Source organism: Lytechinus pictus, chromosome 2 (assembly GCF_037042905.1).
Source record: "Lytechinus pictus isolate F3 Inbred chromosome 2, Lp3.0, whole genome shotgun sequence".
Lineage (NCBI taxonomy): Eukaryota > Metazoa > Echinodermata > Echinoidea > Temnopleuroida > Toxopneustidae > Lytechinus > Lytechinus pictus.
In genome coordinates this window covers 15,430,301-15,449,474 of record NC_087246.1, presented here as the reverse complement: position 1 = coordinate 15,449,474, position 19,174 = coordinate 15,430,301, and the positions used below count along the sequence as shown (strand labels likewise).

At 35.7% G+C, this 19,174-nt stretch overlaps 2 protein-coding genes across 8 annotated transcripts; one reads left to right on the top strand and one right to left on the bottom strand.

Moving 5' to 3' along the window:
• Nucleotides 1–167: 167 nt before the first annotated feature.
• On the bottom strand, nt 168–9,958 carry LOC129254725 (tubulin delta chain-like). 4 transcript variants are annotated; one of them, XM_054893237.2, is made up of 3 exons: nt 5,167–5,662; nt 2,674–3,677; nt 168–2,147 (listed from the first exon to the last, which is right to left on the bottom strand). In XM_054893237.2, the coding sequence occupies exons 2-3, from the start codon at nt 3,605–3,607 to the stop codon at nt 1,762–1,764; spliced, it is 1,320 nt and encodes a 439-aa protein (XP_054749212.2). In that variant the 5' UTR covers nt 3,608–3,677; nt 5,167–5,662; the 3' UTR covers nt 168–1,761. The 4 variants fall into 4 exon arrangements, with proteins under 4 accessions (XP_054749212.2, XP_063966874.1, XP_063966872.1 ...); XM_064110804.1 differs by lacking the exon at nt 5,167–5,662 and adding an exon at nt 9,865–9,958 and having other exon boundaries at nt 420–2,147; XM_064110802.1 differs by having other exon boundaries at nt 420–2,147; nt 5,539–5,612.
• Nucleotides 4,939–18,388, top strand: LOC129254724 (E3 ubiquitin-protein ligase RNF25-like). Of its 4 annotated transcripts, none has more exons than XM_064110772.1 (10): nt 4,939–5,431; nt 8,452–8,517; nt 9,039–9,141; nt 9,460–9,527; nt 10,125–10,194; nt 11,050–11,121; nt 12,529–12,627; nt 12,996–13,217; nt 14,779–15,707; nt 16,759–18,388. In XM_064110772.1, the coding sequence occupies exons 1-10, from the start codon at nt 5,370–5,372 to the stop codon at nt 16,847–16,849; spliced, it is 1,782 nt and encodes a 593-aa protein (XP_063966842.1). In that variant the 5' UTR covers nt 4,939–5,369; the 3' UTR covers nt 16,850–18,388. The 4 variants fall into 4 exon arrangements, with proteins under 4 accessions (XP_063966842.1, XP_063966848.1, XP_063966836.1 ...); XM_064110778.1 differs by having other exon boundaries at nt 4,961–5,431; nt 16,745–18,388; XM_064110766.1 differs by having other exon boundaries at nt 4,961–5,431; nt 14,779–15,826.
• The last annotated feature ends 786 nt before the right edge of the window (nt 18,389–19,174 follow it).

Here is a 19,174-nt window from a genome sequence, read left to right as displayed (position 1 = left end):
ACAAAAATGGATAAAGATAATGTAGAAATAGAGAAATAGAAGAGAAAAAAGCAGAACAGATATGGGGAGGGAAAAAAGCAATATAGGGGTGGAATAGATTAAGCAGAAGAAAGAGATGTCTGGAAAGAATCAACAAAAAAACAAAATACAGCAAGAGAAAAGATGAACATGTGGGTTCATCAGTGTCTTCTCTTCAATTACACCTCCAAGACTTGTTCTCACCTTATGTAACCAGGTAATTGAGGAAGGGTGTCATTTACCCCTTTTCACTTGTTGCACTCATTGCTCACCACACTCGACCTCTATTCTGCATATATTTTTATCCTCCCCATTCCCAACCAAATGCTCTCTGTATCTCTCATACTTGTACCTTTACTGCACAGGCCTAACAGAAATAGAAATAACAAGGTTTACTTTTTTATACTGTGATATTCACAGTCTGTATTTTGTGCAACAGAGTAAATTCAGCTGGACGGATTCATAGAACTAAGTGTTTCATATATTTGTAAATTTATGCATAAATTTTAAAATACCTGGAATAGTCATTTAGAAAATCAGCTCAAAAGTTCTGACAATTCCTCAAATTTGACTTATTTGAAAACAATTCCAAAAGGCTTCAAATAATGCACTCTGAACTATATATATAATATTTGCATTGACAGTAAGAATGCTAAAAAAACGTGTGAATTTCAACTTAAATCAATAGAATGATTGAGATTCCAAATTAGTTGGCCCTAATTCATTATATCATAATTCAGTCTTGAATGAAAGAGCTCTATGAAACTGCCCACACTTCATGTTTTAAAACTTACAGGGTCCCAAGGTACAAAGAGTTGTGGTTGATCTGATTAATATCAACCATATATATCCATAAATTCAATAATTCTTCATATAGACCATAATTTCTTTGGAAACAGAGAATGCCATTGATTGGTTTCATCCAATTTTGCAGTGTGCTTTCTATACCTGTAGTTGGGATTGATCAGATTAATCACCACTACTTGAAAGATAGGACTCTCAGCTGAAATTCTGAAAATTATCTCATTCTTTTAAATCCTATCTTCATTATTTTGTAACAGTAATAACAAATTTTGAGGTGCACTTGTGATTAGTTCAAGTGCTTTAATTCGCACCCATGGACCAGAAAGTAAGTCATAAATGTGTGATATCAAGCCAATGAGGTTTTTTGCAGTTGTACAAGAGCATGAGTAGTAAAATCGAAATAAACCCTCAATGTGGTTTTAAAATTCACTTACAAAAGCATCTGTAATTTGATGATTATTAATGTATCCCTTTAATTTTTTTTTTTCATTACATCAAAGCTGAAGAGTAACAAAGTGTACAATATCATTGCTATTGACAGTAGTCCAAAATATTGCTAAAAGCGGACAATTTTGATCACTGACATATTTTTCTAGTCACTTGGTCTATATGCCTTGTCTTTCCTTTTTTAGATTATGAATACTACAGGATGCACATCGGGGAAAGCTTATGCAACATCTTCATTTGAAAGTGTGCATCCTTATACAACGGGAAAGGTCATTTGAGAAAAAGTTGATCATGAGCTCAGCTAACTATGAATTGGCTTATGGTGTACCTCATTTCTGATAACTATGCCAATTAAAGTGAGAGAAAAGAAAAACAAACAAACAGAATACTGCCCAGATATAACATTCATATTAACCATAAAGTACTCAAGTTATGATTTTTTTTTCAAAAAGGCACTCAAAACTGATCATTTTGGTGAGCTTCGAACTTGCTTCATAGCTGCTTGTAGTTATCAAGAACTTGCTCCAAGCTTGCAAAGCAGTCAATGAACTTTTCTTCTTCCATGCCATGCCTGACATACCAATGAACATAGGCCCTCATGGCAAACATATCCCATGCTTTCCTCACAATCATGTCCAAGCTTCCAACCGGAGTCTTTCCATTGCTCATCAGACAGGCTGATTTCTCATATCCTCTATACTGTCTTGACTGATGGGAACATGTGAAGGTATAATCTGGAGGGATCCAGTCAATATAGAGGGCACTATTCTTTAACTGAGATACATCAACCGTATTGGAGTCCTTTCCTCGAAGGATGAGGTAATTGCTGATGCACTTGTTGCTCTGTTCTGAACCAGGTTTCACTTGCCAGTTGAGACCTGAAAACAAAAATTGTAAGATCTTTCTCAAAATCGTAATGAAAATCTCTATTTCACACAAGTCAGTCAGACTTGTAAATTAGCAATTAATCTTTTGAAATTTGTACAATTTAATTACTAGTTGGGTTGCACCATAATGCATATTCAGGAATTTTTATTTTCACTGGTTGTAATATAAAAAGAAATTGATCAATCATCTTCCATTTATAACTGTAAAACATTGTTCACAAGAACTATATTTTCTTCAGCTATTGGAATTAGAAATGACCATATCTCTCGAACCATGTTTGGGTTGGATAAGAGTAGTGAGGATAATGTCTGGATTTCATTGCTCACTTATAAAGTTGGAGATAAGTTTGTTGTCTGAAACTCCTTATATTATTCTATGAAGAATTTAGATTATTAGGAAAAAAAGATGCTGAGGAAGATTCTTGCTTGAGGCTGTTGATTATTTCATGGAATTGCCCATAAATGTTTTGGCATTTTTGGTATTAATTAGTAGTCAGACAAATGACAGTATGCATACCTTCTTCCATGACTGATGCATTGACAACCATTTGATGGAGACGTTTCATAAGACCAGGCCAAGCAAATGTACTGTATGGAAGGGATGCTTCCGAGATCTGTGGAACACAATACATAGTTAGTAGCTTATAGTCCGGGTGTGAAACTAGAGTTTCCATCAGGTCACACAGTGTAGATGATCTGCCAGTGCAGCGGCTAGGTTGGAGCCATAGCGCCATGTGCTCTGCGATGAGTCTATTCATATCGGTGAATGATACCCCACTGCTTGAGTTTCCAGTGCTGCTGAAGCTGGAGCAGATCTTCCGCATGTGGTCATTGTGGATGATGTTGATGGCATCAGCACATTCATAAAGATGAGCCAGTGACAAGACAGCATTGTAGTTCTGCAGGATGACCTCCCCACTGCAATGTGGCCACACCAGTTGGTTCACCAGCAAGGCTTGTGGATAACGGTCTTTCAGACATTGCGTGATGCGTGTTCCTACACCAGATCCTGTTCCACCGGCTACACTCATCAAACTCAAGAAGCCACCAAACCTGTCGCACTTCTCCACCTCCCGCTGGACCATCTCCAGAACTTGTTCCTCAACAGCAGATCCGTGACCGTAGAAACCATCTGCCCAATTATTTCCTGCCCCGCGCTTCCTGCAGAACTGCTGCTTGTCTGGATACTGCCAGGTAGCCGACTGCTTGGCTGTAACAACAGTGTTCTGTATGACTTTGCTTTCCATATCAACCATGACAGCTCTGGCTGAGGGTGAAATCTTTGAGGATCTATTATCAGGTGATTGATGGAAGAACCTCTCAAGACATTCATCTTTATAATCTGGATTGTGATTCACTTTCATGCCAACAATGTCGGACATAAGGGTCTCGAAAAATGAGAGTCCAATCTGATTTCCACATTGCCCAAGCTGCACAGTCACAATTGACATGGTTGATCTTCTGCCAGATATCAAACAGTATGAAACAGGAAGGAAGTATCACAGTTACTAACAGCTTTACCTGTACATGATAAAAATGAGACAGGAATTGAAACTCATTAGCTCCTAGCACTTATTGAACCATTAAGCTGACCAGTGGAGTATTCAAACATAGGGTTACAGGTATGTCTGATCTCAAAACAAGGGGTCTAGAAAATACAACTTTTAGGTTTTGTACAATTTCAAAAGTGAGAGAAACATAAAGGAAAAACCCTTCCGGGCTACCGATCAAACTTATGTTACTTGCAATTCATCTTTCTTGGTGAGTTTTGAACATCAAGCATCAGTTTCATGTGCATTATATTTATAAACTATTTTTCCTGACCTCTTCAATTTTTTCCCATATATTAATTTTTTTACCAGAAGTAAACTTTCTCTTGAATGTTGAGGAAAAGATAATAAAAGAGCAAACATTTGTAAAGGGGTACTCCAAGCAATAATAAAATGATCTGAAAAAAAATCACTGCAATTTTTTAAAAATCAAAATACAGGGGTGGAGTCACAGGTGGATAGGCTATAGTGAGTGACCACCTCCATGATTTTCCAAGTACTGAAAAAAAAGAGATCAAGTCAAAAAAGAGGAAGAAAAAGAAAGAGAGAAAACATAATTGAAAAAATAGGTCCGAGTCATAGATATAGTACCATTATGATTAAAGTGGAAAAAATTACATAATCTATATAGGTTGTTTTGCTCCCATAAAACTCCTACTAGTACTAGTGCCATTCCTGTCAAAATCAGAATAGAAAAAAAGTTATGACATTTAAAGGAGCAATATATTTTAAACTAGAGTCTATGTCCTTCATGTATTAGTGAGCTGATCAGAATATCATCCGCATTGGCTCCTCAATTTATATTCTTTTGTATTAAGGGGGATTTAAAGCACATATAGCCAGTGTGCATGGGCAGGTGCCCTGATCCCCCCAAAACGATGCTCCCCAGAAGATTCCTACAATTGATGAGATTATCATCATCATCATCTGACATCACCACTATCATCATCATCATCATCATCCTAATCATCACCACCACCACCATCATCAATCATCATCATCATCCGACATGCACCACCATCATCATCGATCATCACCACCACCACCACCATCATCAATCATCATCATCAACATTTCACAATGATCATCAACATTTTACATTGATCATCAAAGCCATGCATATGTATCATCTGATTTAGTGTCATACTGATTTAGTACTTAACTTTAAACTTACTTTAATTTTAATATAATTACAGTAAAAAGTTAGACGTCTACAAAGGTCAAAGTAGAACAATGTTTTAAACTCAACTTCTCAATGCAAGGCAAGCCAGCGCCAGCCCACGGCCAAGTGATTAAGCTCAACATCGTCATCAGTCATCATGCCCAACAATTTAGGGTGGACAAAATAAAATCCTAGAATTTTTATTTGAACGTCTTTACATTTATATAACAATACATTCCCAAATTTAAGATGATCTCGACTCAAGCCCGATCTCGATCTCATTATGGACATACCGTACCTGTTGCCTAGTAGAAGTTCGGCTCCTTCAATCATACTGTCTGTCTGGATCTCTGTACAGTGTCAGCCTCTGCCCTATAGCTGTGCGCCTGGCCGGCCGGCGCGGCGCGGCCTGCGCCTACCGCCTGGCCTGCGCTGGCTGGCGCGGCTTGAGAAAGGATCGATGAGATTATTTCTGGCTGATTGATTCTTGCGCAATTCAAAATGGAATCTGCCTGTCTGACCGGAATGAATGAAAGTTGCAACTCGCTATATGCAGATGGAAGGTAACTATTTATTCTTGGTATCAATGTGGTTTGGTTAATCAAAGTTACAATAATTCTAGCTTTCAAAAACTGATGTATTGAATATGAATGTGATATTACGAGATTACCGGCATGCTCAGTAAACAAATGACCCAATCTCAATCTCAATGATGATAGTCAGACGATTGTGAAATTTGGTGTCTTACGGTCCCACAAATTAAAAATATTGTAGGGGCCTGATCTATGTTGCGCAAGCAAAAAGGCCAAAGGAATGGCTTATTTGCGGCCTTGACAATTAATGTTTTTGACTTGATAAGAAATTATAGATTGATTCATAATTAAATATAAAAAGGCATAATCATGATTTCTAAATGGGAATTAACTTCACCCTGCACGCTGACTGAATTAATAAAATTTGTTAATCTATAATATATTAAAATATTGCCTTATTGGTGAAGGGATTTTAGGAAAATCCATTAAAAGATTAAGAAAGTTATTAGAATTTAAAGTTGTTGATTTGTGATGTAATAAATGAGCAGCTGCCCCATATGTGATGTAATATAAAATGCATAGATTTCATTTTTTAATGGTTCGTGATGACTTATTTGTTATTTGCTGTTAAGTGTTAGGATCGGGTGTAAAATCATTTTGAGTGTTGATATAGATCTAGACTACTGAAGTGAAGGTATGATGGGGGGACCTAAAGCTACGCACTTTGTTTTCAAACAACAAAAACTATCCCAATTTTAATATTTCAACAAATATCTTTCACTAATTTGTGGCAAACATTCTAAAGATCATTAACCAAGAAGAAAATATCGCAAAACTCACTAATACGAAAATCCCGCCGTGTTTTCCGAACACCTCTTGATTTCGCCACCCGATGTAGAAGGGGTCCTAAAGCTACGCACTCAATTTATCATGCAAAAAATAGTATTTCCTGTGCCTCAATTTCTAAAATATATTCATATTATTATAGGATAAAATGAAATTTAAGCGAATATAACTCATAAATTCCAAACAGTTTAACTTGTTGGTTTTCTCTGCATTTAGAGATTTACTGCAGCCTCTGTAGAAAAAATTGAATAGGAATCGTTCGTCACTCTGCAGTCACAGTTCCACACACAGAGTGCGCATTTGCCATAAAAACTGTATGCACGATGAGTAGTGCGTAGCTTTAGGACCCGCGCAGCTTTAGGACCCCCTACCATACAATAAAAACCATTTTAACTTTTCATTGATTTTTTTAAACCATACAATTGCAGGAAAGCTGCTCACATATATGGTGTCACAAATCAAATAATTTATTCTAAACAACTTTTTTTTTTTCTTTGATGGATTTTCCTCAAACCTTCGCCAATATTTTTTATTATTTTTTTCTGTCTGTCATTTTTACAATATACTTTTTGTCAGGGTGGACTTCCACTTTAAGAGAAGTTGAGTTTCTTCATCAGATCATACATATGTATGTGCGCAGTTCTCTTTCTCTTTATTCTTCTTCATCAAATCTAGACTTTGTCACTCTTCTTCATCAAATCTAGACTTTGTCACTCTTCTTCATCAAATCTAGTAGACTTTGTCACTCTTCTTCATCTTTCTCTTTTCTTTTTCCCTTTTCTTTGTTTTTGTTTTTTTCCTATTCTTATCCATTTTGTCTGATCTTTTTTAATATTTTCTATAGGCGCCAACACCAAATCTTAACCAAAGGTTAAGTTTTTGAAATGACAGCATAACTCAGAAAATATATGGACCTAGTTCATGAAACTTGGACATATGATAAGGTTAATCAAGTATTACTGAACATTCTGCCTGAGTTTCAAGTCACATGACCAAGGTCAAAGGTCATTTAGGGTCAATGAACTTTGGCCAAATTGGGGGTATTTGTTGAATTACCATCATAACTTTGAAAGTTTATTGGTCTAGTTCATAAAACTTGGACATAAGAGTAATCGAGTATCACTGAACATCCTGTGCGAATTTCAGGTCACATGACCAAGGTCAAAGGTCAATGAACTTACTTTGGCAATGTGGGGTATCTGTTGAATTACCATCATATATCTGTAAGTGTATTGGTCTAGTTCATAAAACGTGGACATAAGAGTAACCAAGTATCACTGAACATCTTGTGCGAGTTTCAGGTTACATGACCAAGGTCAAAGGTCAATGGACTTTGGCCATGTTGGGGGTATTTATTGAATTACCATCATAACTCTGTAAGTATATGGTATAGTTCATAAAACTTGGACATAAGAGTCATCAAGTATCACTGAACATCTCATGCAAGTTTCAGGTCACATGACCAACGTCAAAGGTTATTTAAGGTCATTGAACTTTGGCCATTTTAGAGGTAATTATTGGATTGCTGTCATAACTTTCAAAGTTTATAGATATAGTGTATAAAATGTGGATATAGGGGTAATCAAGTATCACTGACAATTTTTAGGTCACATGATCAAGGTCAAATGTCAATGAACGTATTATTGTATCATCATATGAATGGTGTTTTTTGTGAATAATTATTTTATAGTAGTTTTCAAAGCACTGCTGCAATATTGAATCGCGTGATGCAGGTGAGACAGCCAGAGGCGTTCCACTTGTTTTGGGTTATTTCTTCTTCTCCCTCTACTTATCATTCTGTATTTTCTCCTCCTCCTCTTCTCATTATTTTCCTTTTCATCTTCCAGCCACTCTCCATCACTGTTTCAGAATGAAAATGAAAAAAAAAAAAAAATTTCTTTTATTTATTCAATGAAACGTTGATATTGTTCACTGTTAATTTGTTCATATAACTGTGCTAAATGCAGAGTGCTTGTCTGAAAATGAATGTTGATAAATGGCTAGCTTTTTAACTTGACTGATCTCTGACTGAGTCTAGACTGAGTGTAGGCCTACTGTAGACTCTAATTACAGCAACAAAAATAGAAAAAAAAACAAAAAACATTTATACTCTGTCATATGGTGGTATTGAGAATGAAATGATCCATTTTGACTTTATTTTGCACTAGATGTTTTTACCTCCTTATATTTTTTTATCTATCTAGTACATTCCTGACTGAACTAGAGGTACTGCAAGAAATATGTGAAGAGGAAATAGTTTACAACAAAAAGTGAGTACAAATTTCTAAAGTATATGCATGATGCATCTTGATGATTGACAAAAATATGTTAAGATTTTACCTTTTGACATTCTAAAGGGATAAACCAAATGTCTTATGAAAGGTATCTTTTCTAATATATTTTTTTGTAATGTGGTTGATGAAGCATAAGATAATATATTTGCAAATATATTTGATTTTCATGATTATATGTTGTTTTTTCACTTTTGTGTAGGAACATTCTTTGTATATTTTGAATTTTTGATTTTCATTTATTTAACTTCTATTCAATTAGGTATCCTGTTCAGTGCAGTTTGGTATACAGTGCACTTAAGTTAGAGTGCTTTATAAGCATATCAGAAATTGAACACTTTTGTGGTTGTTTGTTTTAATGAAATTTACAAAAAATGATCAGTGTGTAGTGATTGAAAAATTCCTTTTCTTCTTCCTATTCTCCATTATTATTATCATTGATATTATTTATTATCCTTATATTTATATTGATGTTTGAATTTCATCATTATTTTACTTAGACCTAATTCTGCAGAAGTATGTATTACCATCCACCCTGCTACAGCTGGGAACAAGGATGCTCAGTTTGTGTGTCTTTCCCTTGTCATTTTAGTAACATCTGAGGTAAGATTTTTATAATGGATCATATTTACATAGGTATAACCATGAACAAAAAAAAAAAATTCTGTCAATTGCCAATTTCTTATGGATGAATATTTCATAAGTGGAAGAGCAGCTTGAAAGTGATGACATGAAGAGAAGAATACTCTATAACTATTATCTATATAACATTATCCTTGTTGGATTTTTGCAAGAATATTGTTAATTTTACCTTCTCTCTCATTTCTATGGTTTTATAAAAGAAAGTAAACTTACTGTTTTGGTTGACATACCCTTTGAATGCTTATAATACACCATCTCTCTGTGTAATCTTGTTCATAGTACCCTGATGTTCCTGCAAACTTCCAATTCAGAAACCCTAGGGGGTTGTCAGAGGATGAAATTGAAAGGTCAGTCCAGCTTTAAAAATAATATTGTTTTTATTTTCATTTTTTTTATTGTTTGTGTTTATTTTGTTCTTGTAATTGTTGCTGATTCATGTTACAGTTTTGGTTTTGGTTTTATTTTGTATATTTTTTTGTCCTTTTATCCCTGTATGTTTTTCCTAAAATTATTTTGTATGTTGCTCCGTATATTTCATTCCTTTGTATGTTGTTCCCTATATTTCATTCCTTTCTCACTGGATTAATATGTAGACTTAGGAATATTGTAAATGTATGGCCTTTCTATATATATGGTAAAGTTCTTTTGGGTAGTAAGATTTGGGGAATTACTGTGTCATATTACCGTAATAAATCCTGGATCTGCCACAGTGCCACTGATCTAGACAAAAAACTTCAGTCTCTTTACAAGTGGTTGTTCTGCTGAACTGCGTTGGCTTCTGGGGGTGATAATAAAAGATGTAAAGAATTGCTAATAAATCCCCAGAAGAATGGATATTACTGTCTCCCCCTGATCATGAATCATTTTGACTTCTGCAAAATTTCAGTTTCAATACAAGTCGAACTTAAGTGAGGTTGTCTGTATTCTTTGTATGTTGTATGCAGGATATCAGGAGATTTGAAGACACTTGCTGAAGAGAAGAGAGGAAATGAGATGATGTACGATCTTATACAGGTAAATATAACCAAGCTCTTGTTGTAATTTATCACTTTATTTAACATTAAAATTGATCAATATAAAGGAATGTGGATTTTTAAACATGTTATCTCATAGATGAATATGCATTAGCATGACCACTGACCATGATCTGACCAATGCACACCATTCATAAATGGGAAATCAAGTATGATTTTAGTCACCTTATATGCTTTTCACACTGCATTTCCTTAACCCCATACTATCCTTAACCCCATACTATCCTTCACCCCAGACTATCCTTAACCCCATACTATCTTTTTTTCGATTTACACTGTCTTTCTTTACCTTATACTATCTGCTCAGCCGGGGATAATGCCTTAACCCCGGACTATCCCTCAGCTCATGAATATTGATGATTTTACCATACAGAGCGTGATTAACGTGCAATTCGACTTCCGTGATTGGCTTATGCTTAGCCCCACTTTCCTTAGCCCTGTTTCGTTTTCACACTGCATCTCTAAGCACCGCAATTGTGGTGCTAGCACCACAATAAGCCGGCTAACCCTGCTTTTTTGCAGGGCCAGATAGTACCGTACTATTTACCGTGCTAGTTCACTTTGCTAAAACGTAGTGTGAAAACGAAGTGGGCTAAGCTTAACCCCGGGAAATTGGTGGGGCTAAGACCCCTCCTTAGCCCCACCAATTTCCCGGGGTTAAGGAAAAAAAGTGCAGTGTGAAAAGCATAAAAGATCACCCCCTGATCTTCTTTCCCAAGTCGATGAGGTGAAAAACTTTATTGTAATTATTATTGTTCTTGGAAAACAATATCTCGATGATTTGAATTACAAAAGCTATGAAACTTTGACTGATTTCATTCTATCTTCTTTGCAGACTGCTAAAGATTCCTTGACTGAGAATAACTCACCTAGCTTGCCTTGTACCATATGTCAGTGCCAATTTGAGGTAAGATTAGTCATAAATGTAGTCCCATACCTTGGCTCTGTAGCATAAAAAATGCAATCATTTGTAGAATTAAGCAGAACTGTAAGTCTATGCAAACCATGTATAAAAAGTTAAAATCATTTGTAAATATTGAGCACATCCATTTATGTAATACACCCCTTGTAATACTCTAGCAATCTCACTTACTATTTTGAGAATGGATTAGATGTCCATTGTCAAAACATAAATCTACACTCTACTCTATCAATGTTAAGGGGGCAAGTCCACCCAAACAAAAAGTTGAATTTGGATAAAAAGAGGAAATTGCAAATGCATGATGCTGCAAATTTCATTAAAATCCAATGTAAAATAAGAAAGTTAGACATTTTATTTTTCACAAAACAATTATATACACATCACAGAGAAACTAGATAATGGGCCGTATGCATAAAAAGTAGCAATTGCTTGTGCTAGCCTTTTACTTGAATCCGTATGCATAAACATAAGCAATTGCTTGCAAGCAAATGCTTTTGCTAGCAAGCACAAGCAATTGCTTGATGTCCGCAAGCAATTGCTTAAAGATCAAGCAATTGCTTAAAAACGTATGCATAAAACGAACCTTTTGCTTGTTCTTATAAGCAATTGCTTGCATTTTTTCAAGCACCTCCAGACCAGCTTGAGCTCTTGCTTACTCATGGCATTCTCGTTTAAGGATTAAATTTTCATACCGTTTCAAGCTCCATATTCCAGAGGTTATGTTGTGATTTCATATCTAATCAAATTCCTGTTATTTTAGACTTTTTACGGCAATTTTTGTCCATCGATCTACACAGAAACCCCCCTGATGCTCTGCGCTGTTTTCCCCCTATTTGCGTAATAAAAAATACTTTTGCCAGGTCGGGAATGAAGCGTCGTTGTCCTACTGTGCGATGTTCGCACAACCGTAACGATCCTTTGTCCAACACATAAGCAATTGCTTAGGCAGTGCAAGCAAAAGGTTTCAGCACAAGCAAAAGCTTGTGCATACGAATTTAAGCAATTGCTTGAACTTGCCCTTTTGCTTGACCAGCTCTTGCTTTTGCTTAAAGCATTTGCTTATAAGCAATTGCTTGTCTTTATGCATACGGCCCAATGTCATTCACTCACTATTTCTTTTGTATTTTATGTGTGAATTATACAATATTTATTTATATTTTATTTCTGATTTGACTATAGGGAAATTCATTAAATCACATTAGGTAACAAAAATTGCAATTACACATTTTCCGGGAGGAACCAAACATTTACATTTGTAATGAGAAGAAAGTTAAATATTTCATATTGTAAATATAAAAAAGAAATAGTGAGTGGGTGATGTCATTGGGTTCCTCATTTCAATACTAACCAGGAGGTGTATAACTGTTTATTTTTTTGTCTTATTTTGTAAAGGAAAGTGAAGTCTTCACCAAGACTTCATGCTACCACTACTTTCACAATTTTTGCCTTGCTAAGCTCCTTCAACATTCAGTGGAAAATGAGGAAGAAGAGGTAAGCTTTACATACTCATATTTATTAGATTATGGTCTTATTCTGAGCAATTTATGTTAATTCAGATGTATGGTAGCAGCTCATTATATATTATATTATATTATATTATATTATATTATATTATATTATATTATATTATATTATATTATATTATATTATATTATATTATATTATATTATATTATATTATATTATATTATATTATATTATATTATATTATATTATATTATATTATATTATATTACATTATGCATATTGATTTCCTTGCTATAGGCATGGGGCCCATGGATTTAAAAAAAATGTCTAGTTTCTTTCTGGTTGTTCAGTGATCATGGCTTAATCATCACCCCTAATCTTACATCTTTACAGCCCAAATGCCCTGTCTGCAGAGAAGCCCTTGAAGACACACTCCTAGAGAAGCTGCAGGATGCTCCAGAACCAAACTATGATGATTGTCCTGATATTGAAATGACACCAGAGTTGCGCCAGTGGCAAGAGGAGATGAAAGTCGGGTTCGATCGCCAGAAAGCAAAGGGAGGCCAAATTGATATAGAGGCAGAAAGCAATAAACATCTTATCAGCATTAGACATGTAAGTTCCAAGTGCCCAATGACAGTTTCTGTATTATTAGTGATACGATTTAACATTTACCTTGTCAATATGCCAGGAACATTGTATATTTTATGGTACTATCGGAAATTCAGAGTCATTATATTCAAATAAATGTCCAGATTTCAATGCCCTCCCTGTTTCTTTTTTTGTATGTGATTTATATGTAGGATTATTCCCAATCAGGATAATGGGCATAATACCAACAATTTATTTTAGAATTGTATTTAGGGGTTCAACCCTCCTTTTGTGTAACCAATGCTACACAATGTAAAGAGTATGTTACTGCTTCATTGCAGTTTTAATTTTTTTAGAGTTGTTTTAAAGGGTAAGATCACCCTGACAAAAAAATTAATTTGTCAAAATAGCAGAAAAAAAGGAGAAAATATTGGCAAAGGTTCGAGGAAATCCATTAAAGATTATGAATTTTTTTAGAATTTTAATTATTTGATTTGTGATGTCATGTGCGAGCTGCTCTCCTACATATCTTTTGGTAACAAATCAATCAATTGTCATTTTATCAGAAGATTGAAAATGGTTTTTATTGTTCCTTCAGTATATCAATACACAAATCATTTCACACCTGCTCCTAGAAAGAAAATTAAAAATAAGTCATCACGGACCACTAAAAAGTTCAATTTTTGCATTTTATTTAACATAACATATGGGGCAGCTGCTCGTTTATGACATCATAAATCCCAAACTTAAAATCCTTATAACTTTCTTAATCTTTAATGGATTTTCCTCAAACATTCACCAATATTTTTGTCTTGCCTGCATAGCAGAGCGAGACTATAGGCGTTGCTTTTCCGACGACGGTGGGGGCGTCATCAACATTGAAATCTTAACCAAGGTTAAGTTTTTGAAATGTCATCATAACTTAGAAAGCCTGAGTTTCTGGTCACATGACCAATGTCAAAGGTCATGTATTGTCAATGAACTTAGACCATGTTGGGGGAATCAGTATCGAAATCTCAACCAAGGTTAATTTTTGAAATGTTGTCATAACTTAGAAAGTATATGAACCTAGTTCTTGAAACTTTGATGGAAGGGTAGTAGTGTATCACTGAAGATTCTGCCCGATTTGAGGTCACATGACCAAGGTCAAAGGTCACTAAGGGTCAACGAACTTTGGCCATGTTGGGGGTACTTGTGGAACTGTCATCGTAACTTTACATTTTTATGGATCTAGTTTATGAAAATTAGACATAAGAGCAATTAAATATCCCTGAACATCCTATGTGAGTTTCAGGTCACATGACCGAGGTCAATATTTTCTTTAGTTTTAAGGCATAGTGTGACAAATTGTCTGATAAATTAAATGATTCAGTCACAGATATCTTGAAAATATCTGCATGAATTTGATTTCCATTTCCTCCTTGGGTGTATATTAAATACAACACACATCAAAGTTCAGATTTTTTAAAGATAAGACCTTTTTCGTTAACCATGGTCTTTAAGATAATCAGTTACACTTGATTTACAGGAAATGTTGATGTAGTTGTTAAATGATATTTTCTTTGGTTCACAACCTTGTGTTTAGGTTCCTAATGTGTCAATAGATGATATGGTTTCCCAGCAACTCAGGAGTTCATCACCTTCTGCAACAGCTGCAATTGTTGCAAAGACATCCCAAGACAACTCCAAGTCTGCTGCATCACACCCTGAGACAAAGCCCAGAGATGGAAAACCTGTTTTTGTCCATAACAAACATCATAGTCGACGAGGAGGACATGACAGTCATCACCAGGGCTCAAGAGGTCTTGGTGAGGGAAGGGGTCATCATAGGTCACATCCGAGAGGACCGCGACATTCCGGGAGGGATGAGAGGCCAGGATCAAGTAGAGGTCATCAGAAATCTGATCAAAGAAGGACTGGTGATAGAGATAGACAAGTGGAAAGAAGAGGGAATAATGGACAGAAAGAAGGTGAAAGGAGAGGGGAGAGGTGGACATCCAAGGTAAAACAGTCAAATGAATCAAAAGAAGATAGTGACAAAGTCATAAAACAGAAGGAAGAGGAGATTGGTGATCAACTGAGGAGCAAGTTTGAGAAGAGAAACAGTGGAGGACAGGCACCATCAGCCTCTGAATCCAAAGAGACTATGGAGGGCCATCTTGAGGGTGTTGATGAGAAAGACTTACTTAAGAAGAGAGATGTAGCTGGGGAGGAAGGAGAAACAAAGGTATCATCAGAAGCAGAAACAAAGAAATTAAAGGATGTTGAGATTGAACAAGAAAGGACAAGTACAGGGAAGGATACTCAAAGGAAAGAAAACCAAAGTGGCAATGACATGAAAGCAATAAGAAACAGGGAACACAGAAATAATTACCATCATAGAAATTATGATCATAGGAAAGATGGTCATAGATCTGATCATGGTCAAAATCGTAGGAGGCCTGCCAGATCTGATCATTCAGATGGAGGCTCCCTAAGAGAGGATTCTGTTGAAAGACAGGGTGAGGATCCAAGGTCTGGATATAAGGAGAGGGGAGGGAGAACAGGGAGAGGCCATGGTAGTGCAAGGGGAGGGGCACGGAGGGGTGGTTCTGCACAAGACATGGGGAGGGGTGCTGATAGAGCAGGGTCAGGTGGAGTACGGAAGGAACTTGACGGTTACCAAAGGAGAGTAGAGGAAGCTGGTTTGAAGGCAGGAAGCGCAAGCAAGAAAGAAGAGGAACGCAGTGTCCGGCCACCTCCTGGATTCGACCAACAGCCTGTGGTCAATGTTCAAAAGTGCAAGCCCCCACCTGGGTTTGAATTTACGTAACATTGACTTCTTAATATACAGTCCGACCTCTCTTATCCGGACACGTTGGGACCAGCACCAATCCGGATAAGGGATTTATCCGGATCTGGGAGACCCAATATTAAATACACGAAGCTACTGCCTCCCCGGCCCAACGGCGGTAGCTACATGTTATCTATTGTATTGGGCATACAGACAGTATTCACTGCAGTGTCAGTGCAAATTATAGGCGGTATTTTTTACGGAAATTATATCGGTCGATGGCCAAAACTGTTGGATAATTTACCTGCTAAAATGATTGAGGTATACATCGAGCATACCACGAAAGAGAGAGACTCAATGAAAACTAAGTTTTACAATTAGATCATCGCAGCGGGTATCGCAGCTTCGCAATGTCGGCCATTGTTATACTGACTGTAGGCTCAAACATGATAGATGGCGCTGTCCGTATTGAGGCCTAACGTTAGCTAGCGAGACATGCGTTGATTTTCCCGGGAAACAAAAAGAAAACGTGCTGAAATATTTGCGATGTGCCCTGATTTACTGTCTAAGTCCTTTCGGTGATTTGGGGAAGAATTTTTCATTAAAAATATTGTTGTTGTAGGTAGACTATATTGGAAAATATATGTAATCAAAGAGAGTTTGCGCATAGGATTGAGTTTAGATTGAAATCTCATTTCCTCACATGATAGATTGGATTGAAAAAAAAAAATCTCGGCAAGAGTGCGTCCGGATAATAGAGAGATCCGGATAAGGGGAGGCCGGATAAGAGAGGTCGGACTGTAGTTTGAAATATTTTTTTTTGGTTCAATTATATCTGCTATTTTTTTTCAAATCAAATAAAATCATAAAAATTTACAAATAATAATAATAAAGAAAAAAGTGACAAGAACCACTTTTCTTTTTATTAGAAGACTATATTATAAATAACCAACGTGATCTTCATGATTATGTCCAGGAAAGCACAAATCCTGAGCACAATTCAAACTCGTATTTTCATGGGAAGGTGACTCCCCCTTTCAAGGACCTGCAATCAGGAACTGGCTCTATATCCACCTTTTTAGAGGGATTGCAATATGTTGACCTGTGTGTGCAGATTATGTTCCTCTGATGAAGGTAAATATATGTGCCTAAATGACTGTAGTAGGGCCCAGACTTGTAAGGTATTGAACTTAATTCGAATTGATTAATCACTATTGATCTTCACCTTCCATTCTTTATCAGTAATTTATGAATGACAGAATACGTTTAACATATTTTTTAAATCCCAGTTTGATTAAATTTTAATAATTTTGGTTCAACTCATTATATTTTGATTGATAGATTGATATCTTATCGTGATGGTTGAATATGCGCTATATAGTGATCATGAATGATATATTATTAGGTCATGCTACATAGTAAGCAGGATAACCATGAAAAGCATGCCAACAAAAATTTCAGTGGAGTCATGATGTTTAATTTAATAAAATAAAGTTATATCCAGACTGAGAGAGAGAGAAAAAAAGAGAATTACATCAGGAAATATCAGCCCACCTGGCTAACAAAAGATTGGTTTTTATTCAGGCTATTTCAGCCATTCACCAGAAAGACATTCTCTATAGTATAAAAAATACAGACATGGGTCCCATTTCGACTTATTATAATAACAAATGTACAATTTCTATAACAACTCTACTATCAGCCAATCAAATTGAATGATTTCAGTAGATATAAATTGTTCATTCGAATTTGCTTTTATAACAAGTTTTATGAAATAGTCCCCCTTTTTCCCTTCAATTTCTCTTTATACTGCAGCCTGCAGTTATTATAAAGGGAATTCCAATTCTTCATGACCTGTAGTGGTTAATTGTAACTTAACTGATATACAACAATAAAGACAAGTTTAAAGTCCCAATCAAATGTTTTTTTTAATGTTGCAGTTTCCACTGTAAAGATTGCTTGATATGCATATGAGTTAGGACTGCCAGTGGTGGAAAATATTTTTCTGTCTATTTCTTTATTCATTTATTATATTAAGTTCAATATGAATGACTGATTTAGCGTGATTTGCTAATGATAATGATATTTAGTATTGAGACTCCTGATATACAAATACAAATATTTAGACTTGCATGGGCACATATAACTAAATAAAAGAATTTGTCTAAACTCCCATGCAGGAATCCCACGTGTCACATTTCATGACTAATCCTCATGTTTTACTCTCTGATAAAACATGATGGAATTTAGCTATGATCTGTAGCAGAATCCCTGCTTTAAAACATGGCTCAGATTTTTAGCAAAATTCCTTGTCTGTGTTTATCAGAAGACAAGTTTATTAGTGTCATCATGAGCTGAATATGATTTTATTTCTAATTACATGATTGATATATACCCATTGAAGATATGTGCTTTATTTTTTTCAATGACATGTATTAAACAAATTTTAAAGCTGAAACCTACAGTTTATCCTGTTTTGTGTCATGTCATTAATTATTATTGAAATGCTCACCATTTTTTTTTTGTTGGGGGGGGCAATGTTGTCTGATATCATTGCATGATGACATTGACATTTTTAGTCAACTATCCACAACAGGAGCCTGGCCATTTTATAGAGATTAATTGTTTTGGTAATTATCATGGAAACTTTGACTTTGATTGGCTGCTGAGTCTTGTTAGTGTTACCATGGTAGTTACCATAATCAAAACCTTTGTGAAACAGGCCCCGCCAGAACTACTTAACAACTCCTACAGTAATACAAAAAAGGGTAAATGTAGTTTTAGAATATAGTGCAGAATGGACTGTAGGCATACTGTGCTGTGCAAATGATTGAGGGAAAAGGCCGGGGGGGGGGGGTGTTGGTGGTGGCTGAACAATAAGATGGTAATTTGATTAACCTTAAAATGTAATATAAAACACTTCTTGGGCACCATTTGGGTTGAGTGCCCCCCCCCCCTTCACACAATCAAATCTGTTTTGTGTCACACCCCACAAATAAACCGTCGTGTTTTATTTTTCTTTTTAAATCAATGTAATGTTGATTGTGATTGAGGAAAACTGAAGAATAGAAGAAGAAAAGTAAGTGTGACAGAGAGAGAGAAAGAAAAAAAGGAGAGAGAGAAAAGCTGGGAGAGTAACGTTAGCTGTAACTTTTAGTGGGAGAGAAGATGAGAATGTGATTGAATATTGACACTTCTATGGATTGAT